This window comes from Mytilus trossulus, chromosome 14 (genome assembly GCF_036588685.1).
Source record: "Mytilus trossulus isolate FHL-02 chromosome 14, PNRI_Mtr1.1.1.hap1, whole genome shotgun sequence".
NCBI lineage: Eukaryota > Metazoa > Mollusca > Bivalvia > Mytilida > Mytilidae > Mytilus > Mytilus trossulus.
Genome location: NC_086386.1, coordinates 32,797,588 through 32,805,574, shown reverse-complemented (window position 1 = coordinate 32,805,574; position 7,987 = coordinate 32,797,588). Strand labels below are relative to the sequence as shown.

At 30.7% G+C, this 7,987-nt stretch overlaps 1 protein-coding gene across 2 annotated transcripts; it reads left to right on the top strand.

Annotated features, from left to right (window-relative positions):
• The first annotated feature begins 1,203 nt into the window (after positions 1–1,203).
• On the top strand, positions 1,204–4,850 carry LOC134696904 (uncharacterized). Of its 2 annotated transcripts, none has more exons than XM_063558870.1 (4): positions 1,204–1,475; positions 2,222–2,346; positions 3,578–3,713; positions 4,742–4,850. In XM_063558870.1, exons 1-4 carry the CDS (start codon positions 1,289–1,291, stop codon positions 4,756–4,758), a joined length of 465 nt encoding a protein of 154 aa, XP_063414940.1. In that variant the 5' UTR covers positions 1,204–1,288; the 3' UTR covers positions 4,759–4,850. The 2 variants fall into 2 exon arrangements, with proteins under 2 accessions (XP_063414940.1, XP_063414939.1); XM_063558869.1 differs by having other exon boundaries at positions 1,204–1,493.
• Positions 4,851–7,987: the final 3,137 nt, after the last annotated feature.

Genomic DNA, 7,987 nt, shown 5'->3' with positions numbered 1-7,987 from the left:
AACATACGTGACATACAGTTCACAGTATACGACTCTATACTGTATCTCCTATGTTCTTATTGGGAAATTCCTTCCCGTTGTCTGATGAATTTTCGGTAACATTAAGGTTTTACTTACCCAAGGTATAGATTGCCTTAACCGTATTTGGCACAATTTTTCAGAATATTTGGTTTGTAATCCTCTGCAACTACGTTTCGATTTGGACTTGAGTACAAAAGTATAATCGTTATCTCTTTAAAGAGCTTTACAACCCCATGATCGATGTTACGAAGGACAATGCCTGTCCAATAGTCAACATATATGTACGTGAGAACTAACGGCCCTAATCCTGTCGATACTAATATTTTGGCATTGTGTATGGTCATGTTTATTCTCATACTGATTATGACGTCTTATGATGAATTCTTTCGATACAAGATGATTTTTAATTCAGTGTTGAAAAAAAAGATGTATTAATTAGCTGTAATTTTGCCTGAAAATGAAATAACTAATATAGATGTCATCAGACTCAGAGAAATTTTTAATATTTCTATTCTCGACTGACTATTAAGCAGTATTGCGATGAAATATTAGACGCTATAAAGTAAAGAATTAAAAGCGAAAGCGAATAATTGTGGGTCATCAATGCTATTCAACTACGTACTTGATTAGACATCTTAACTTTTTTAGTTCACGTATCAATGATGTGTCTTTTGTAGACAAACAAAATTATATCCCTGATATATTTAATGAGTTGGGTTTTTTTTACTTTTGTGGGTGTCTGTTGTTTTGATATCATTGAAATAAATTCGCTTCAACTCAAGTTTTGGACTTTTTATATGTGCATACAGGTCTTTTACACAATAAACAATATATTTATGGCTCTTTGTAGAAAATGTCAATTAATATATACTTCTATACCCTGAGCATTTAATTTTTTGTGCTGCATTAAGTATACTGTGAGCGGGTTTATTTGTGTATAGACATAGGGTAGTTCCTAGACTTTTCTTGTTCGAATATTGATTATCTCTCTTAAAGTGAAAAAGTATTATTTTTTAAAAACATATATCATAACCGGTAAAAGCATTATAATCTGGAACGTCAATATTGTTATTTGATGCGAACAAGGAAGAAAAACTGTTATTTTAGAAAAACGTGTCTGACAGCCTGTTTAAATTGATCCTCTCAAATTTTGTAATTTGATAATTCAATAAGGAAGCTGAAAATAATATAGAATATTCAACATTTACTTTATCTATTGAGATAGAATACTCACAGTGTAGGTAAAACAACAAAGACAAAAATAAGAATGTTTTTATGTAAAGGCTTATTGGTTTGTCTTCTCTGTTTTGTCGTTGCAGCTCAAGACAAAAAAGACTATACCTGTTCAATTTCTTTAACTGGCAATGGACACGATTTAAAGACATTATTGAACATGGTATCTACTATGCAGGGACAACTAAAGGGGATCGAAGCAGATGTAAAAGGTCGTCAAGGTACACTGATTAACAGAGGTATTTTGTATGATTAATGCAAACAGAATTTAAATTACAAATAAATCCCTGTTTTACAGACATGCGTTTTAGATAAATATTGAATTTGATATAACTCCATCAATATTTCTCTGAAAACATTTTGACTTAAATATAAAAAAAAAAGGGGAAAAGGGCGTTTTTCGCGATGTGAAATCAACCCAACAACACGAGTAATACATAATACATCAACATATCAACATATCTTCATTTATATTAATTAACAAGTGTATTACATGGAAGGCAGAGACAGTGGTTAATTTCCCATTTGTTTAAACATATTATTATAGATCTACAATCAATGCAAGATGACTTTAAATCAAAATAAGATAACAATAGACAATATACTTTACTAAGAATGTGAACATTTAAAAGATGACTATTTGAAAACAAAGGTTATCGAAATTGGACGTAAATGATTCTTTTCCTTTTAATTATAATAATTCAAAACTTTGACACAACACTTTTAGAAGAGCACTAGTCAATGTATTCATAGTTTATATTCATAACTTGCAGATGGCATATGGGAAAACGCAATAAATAGTTACGCAAACGCTAGAAGATGCACTCTAGATTTTTAGGCGAAGCTATTTGATTGGTTATAAGACAACTATCTACCTAGCTTAATTGATGTTTTGCCCCCAAATCTCTGTTTTGCAAAAATAATATATTTTTGATTTAAAGATAAACTAATTGTGTATATTTTGTAGGTTATATTGGTTGCTTCAGAGACCGCAATTCAATGCTTCGATCACGTATAATCAAACATATTTCACACCTTACATTAGAGAAGTGTCGAGAGTTATGCAGAGGATATACTTTTTTGGGTTTACAAGTAAGTAAAACTCGCTATCTGTTGAAAATATTATTCTGTCAATATAAAGCAACTGCTAACCATGATAACCAATGAGACAACTATCCACCAATAAATAAATGATATAGAAGTAAGCAACTATTGGTAGATAGATAGATAATTTTATTAACCAATCATGGTGCCCAAAATTTGAGCTCTACAATCAAAATTACAAAATAAAGCACAGAAAGTGATTAGAATGATTAAAGTACATTTAAACAAAAAACCACATGAATAAACATTTACACTAATTAACCTGATATAAACCAAGTTGTTGACAAAACATAGTTGTTATGGGTGCCACTGTGACCTGGAGAAATTACATAATTATTTATAGTTCTAGGTCTATGGGAGACAACTCCTGATCAATTCTCTTTCCTATATATATATCTTGATATATTTTTCTTCTATTATTTTTTTTCAAACAACAATATTTCTATAATTTTCTTTCGTTCTTCAAAAAGGGAGTACAATAAATTAGATAAGGTTGAAGTAACAAACAAATCTTCAGATGAAAGAATCCAAACAAATTTCATTTCATCAGATAATCTTGAAATTTTTTTGAATTTAGAATTTAAATTAGATAGATGTTGAGATCGAATATCTTTTAGAACAGGACATTTAAAAAGAAAATGTAGTTCGTCTTCAACTGCGTTCTTACATAGCTTACACTTTCTGTCTTCAGCTTTAATTCCAATATGCCTCCCTCTTTCAATTTCAAGATCATGACAGCTAGTTCTAAATCTTGTGATTATTTTCCTGTCTTTTTTTGAATTCATGGTTGTTTATCGAACGGCCTTGAACAATGAACAAAACTCATGGCTTATACTTTTTAATTGTTTGGTTATGTTCTGTTTGCGGAAATATGTGTTGATGCAAGATCTTTTATTTTCTTTAGTTTATCTAATCTTATATAAAGCTCGGAACCATTTGAAGATAGATATATTGAATAGTTACTAGTCTATTGTTGAAGACCTATGTTTATTTCTAAAAGATTTTAATTATCATTCGTTAGGTTAAATTGCTATCTTGGCGTTGAATTCATTTGTGTAACACCTATTCTGCTCTTAAATCACATTCTGTTAAAAACTTTATCTGGTATAATGATTATACCAATACAGTTACTGTAAGCTAGTTAAAAGTCTAAGCAAATTAACAAATAAACCATGTACTCCCAAGTTTAAAATGTGAATATCTGTGTTTTCATTTACAGTATAGTAATGAATGTTTCTGTGGGAACACCATCGACTCTGCCAATCACAGACCTGCTCCAGAGAGAGAATGTAACATGAAATGTAGCGGTGAAAACCGAATGTGTGGCGCAGGAGATAGAAATTCAGTTTATAGAGGTAGTGAATGCTAAATGATCCGTATATGTAGTGTTTAGAAATCTGTTGTTTATCTTTCGTGGTTATTTTCTTTTTGTCATGTCTATTAGAGTCAGGCGATTTTTACTTATTTTATTTTTTTGTCATCTTTCTATGTCGCATTTTGTGCTATTTTATTGATCAATATCTGCATTTATCCTACCAAAAACGTGGTTATCTATATTTAGTCCTAAAAGGGGGCTTTCATACCAGTTTACATATTTGTGTATGTCTCAGCTTTAGAAGCGAGACATTATCCAATCCACTATAGTATAATTTGTTATCACCTGATAAAACTCACAAATTGATTAGGCATAATACATTATACAAAGAGTGTCACTAGTTGACTGCCAGCAATTTTTGAGCATCTGAATTCATCAAATGTTGTTAGTAGTCCTTGTGTTTTGTTTGGTATTGATAGTTTTATGAAATGTTAAGTGTGTTCAGATTTTGTCTGTCTATGCTTGTCTGCAGGATTTCCGAGTACCCTTGTTATCTTCAGTTTACTGACTTATTTGAATTCGGCAACAGTCGTATTGTCAAATATTTATAAACTGAAAATAGGTCAAATACCTCAATGGCAAAATAGGTTAAAACAAATTTAACTTAGTTTGGTAGTTTAGAATTTAACTTTAAAAAATGCCTTGTGTTAGAACAAAAAGAAGTTCTAAAAATTAAAACGTTCTGCAATAACGTTTCTCGAACAATATAGATCACTCATATTGATATGTGCAAGTCAAAGTCAAGAAAAAAGTGATCATGAATTGTCAGATAACTCAACGGTCTAAAATTATACTACATTTGTATTCTTCCGCATGAGAATTCATCAATATCTTTGTTTTGAATTTAGTAGTCCTCTAAGATATTACTATGACAAAGCATTACTAGATACCAGCTACTCCCGTTTACCCAATAGGTTCTACCTCTCGTCAATTTTTTAAAATTGTATAGCATGGTGATACTAGGAAGGACAAACACATTCAAATCAAAAATGACATTTTATTTTGCAGTGAAGAATATTGAGTGAAAGATACTTGTTGATGCTGTATCGTATAAAGAAGATTTCCCCAAGAACAAACGCATTCAACTTGAGTCTCCAGTAAAATTCTATTCGTTTGTAATTCTAGTTAACAGTTTAATTTGTTGTTTCTAAATGTTATGATTATCTTCAGTTTATATAAATGTTGATTTGTTATACAATGAGTCAACAATGTAAAATAAAATGACTGTTCAATATCATGTATTACATTGTATTGTATTTCTTTAAAATGCATTAAAAATCTTCACTATATTAACTTGTTAATTTGTTGATTTCTCTGAAACCATGACACATCGTCTCGTTGTATCCTTCGTGTGTGCTTTTGTGATATCTTGGCAATACCGCTCGTCTAAATTGACTTTCGTTAGTCGAGTGAACCTTTCCTCGTTGGTGTTATCCAATGGTTGTAACACAGTACAAGACGTATTGTGTAATGTAAGTGGTATACTTTGCAGGTCAGCTGTGTTTTGCTTGTTTTACAGGATAATTTAATTATTAATACCATGCGGTTTTCTTCGGATTATGTCCGTACAAAGTCAAGAAAATGATAGTAGTTTTCACTTTTTCCGATGTTTGATAATGATTAATTTTGCCAATAATGATTGACTTACTTTTTTTTAATTTACTTTGGTTTACGATATTTTTTTCAAACTTTTTCGCATCAATATTGTCTTATTGAATATGCCTCTAACGATTTGACACCTATTCATTGGATAACCTATCGATAGGATAATACAGGGCCAAAACCACAATTACGCACACTATCACTCCTTCTGTAATTGTTTCAAATGATGTTAGATCTTCATATGTGCAGAATTTGAACCAATACGTCTGTGAATTTTTTTCAATACCCTCAGAGGGTTAAATGCGCATTTTACATTTTATATTGTTGTTGTAAATATAAGATTGTTTTGTCATATAGGAATGCTTATTCGCAAAGCATATATTGATTTCAATGGATTTCTAAAAAATAAATATTGAGAGCTTTTTTTTGTTTTCCTTTGCGTTTATTTTTTGGTGTTTCCTTAAGGGAGCTACCATTTGATTTTTATTTTTGGTTTTTCCTTAAGGGAGCTACCATTTGATTTTTCTAAGGGAGGGGGGGCAGGATGAAATTAAAAAAAATAGGCAGGACAGGAGTTTTTATTAAATGAGACACTTGCAAAAAAAAAGTCAGGACGACAATTGAGGTAAAAAAAAGTCAGGATAAACTAAAAAAAAAAAAGGCAGGATCGAATAGAGTGGAAAATAAAAAGGCAGGACAGATATTACAGCTAAAAAAATGCAGGACAAAATATTTCATCCTAGCCCCCCACCCACTAAAAATCAAATGGTACAGTCTGTAGCTCCCTAATGCATTTCAACATATCGTGTCCTCTCGAACTACACTTCAGTCGAAGCATACGTAATTTGGTGGTAGAAGTTTTCGGGTCTTAATAAAATTTCGTATGCCTACATAATTCATCAATCTGTAAAAATGATGGTAGTTTTTATAGCATTTTCACTTCAAGAGACGAAAAAACAACAGATTCCCGCTTATGAAATGAATATTCATAGTTGTAGATTTTGCTGTCAAAAATTTAACAGCTATTTTACGATATATTGAATACGCACAAACTGTAACATTTCTCATTTTGCTCACGTCTCAAATTGATACGAGATTCAACGGCTGAACAGGATAATATTAGCTAGCCAAACAAAATTGTATGCAAACTTCCTAGTCAAGTCATATTCATATTCATGTTGTGCCTCAGCATACAACACTGATTGTTTTTCGAATACCTTCGGCTATACATATCCAAAAATGAGCCTTTCCTTTGTCGGCGTAGGGTACATACTTTTAAAAGTTATCAAAGGTACCAGGATTATAATTTAGTAATTAGGTAATTTAATTTTAAAAGTTTCGAATGGAACTTAGACCATTATTCAGAGTATCATATAAGATTGTGCAAAATACAAATGACTGTATAGAAGCATATGCTATTAATACCTGATAAATCTGAATAAGATCAAAAAGTAAAACCTCAAAAATAATACTTTCAAAAATACTGAACACCGAGGAAAATTCAAACGGAAAGTTCCTTATCAAATGACAAAATCATAGGCTCAAACACATCTAACGAATGGAAAACAACTGTTATATTCCTGCCTTGGTACATGCATTTGTATTAGTAGAAAATGTTTAATTAAACCTGAAGCCCCCTTTAAAACAACTGATGTCAAGTTCTACAGTTAGTTCTGTGTAATATTAACATGTTTTTATGAAATACTAAACTGTTTCTCCGTGTGCTAGATTTTAATACTATGCTTACTGATAGTCTAAATAAATTTCTGTTTAATTGAATGTTCTATTCTATAGTTATATTGAGAGATAAAATGATCGATTTGAAATAATTAGACCTTTTTTAATTGATATATGTACGCGAAGAGAGCGCCTCAGAACTAAACTAGGAAAATTTATGATCTGGTGAAAGAAAGATAACTAGGTTTTAAAAATTTTCATTTGCCATATATTCGATAATTTTGTTATGTCGCCTTGTATTATCTTTAAAGGGGAAGTCAACAAAATTAAGATTGGAAATGGCCACTATATATGTCAAAGACATACCAACTCGACCAAAGAGCAGGTAACATCATGTGTGAAATTTTCATATCCGAACAAGTTGATCTACATCAATTTGTTATGAATAATAAAGGCATCAGTAGTATGCCGGTGTTCAAAAGTCATTAACCGATTGAGAGAAAACAAATATGGGTGACAACTAAAAATCCGAGGGACACACTTCAAGTATAAAAGGGAAACAAAGTAACAACATTAACACTGAAGTTCATCCCAAACATACGACAAAACACATACAAATGACCTATTTGATACCTACTATGGCAGGCCGTGTAACTATTTATTCGAAATTCAATATATCTCATAAAAATTAAAAATAAATCTTATAATATAAAAATATTGTATATGATTTATAAGATATCTCCTTTAATATATAAGATATCTTATGTAATTTTGTATTTATAAGATATATTATATATTATGAGATATCTTATCAACAAAACAAGATGTCTCATATGGTTTATGAGATATCTTATAAAAAATTGTAAGATATCTTCTAAACAAATCCGGGTTACAAACTAAAGCTAAGGGAAACACATCAAATATATGAGGAAAACCAAAAAACAACACAAACACAAACAAACAATACAATAGAAC

What these genes read in the sequence shown, in the direction of transcription:
- LOC134696904 (XM_063558869.1), top strand. Translation starts at nt 1,289, where the DNA reads ATGTTTTTATGTAAAGGCTTATTGGTTTGTCTTCTCTGTTTTGTCGTT. An exon ending in AGGTACACTGATTAACAGAG is followed by an intron (nt 1,494 to 2,221) that starts GTATTTTGTATG and finishes TATATTTTGTAG; the next exon opens with GTTATATTGGTTGCTTCAGA. An exon ending in ATACTTTTTTGGGTTTACAA is followed by an intron (nt 2,347 to 3,577) that starts GTAAGTAAAACT and finishes TTTCATTTACAG; the next exon opens with TATAGTAATGAATGTTTCTG.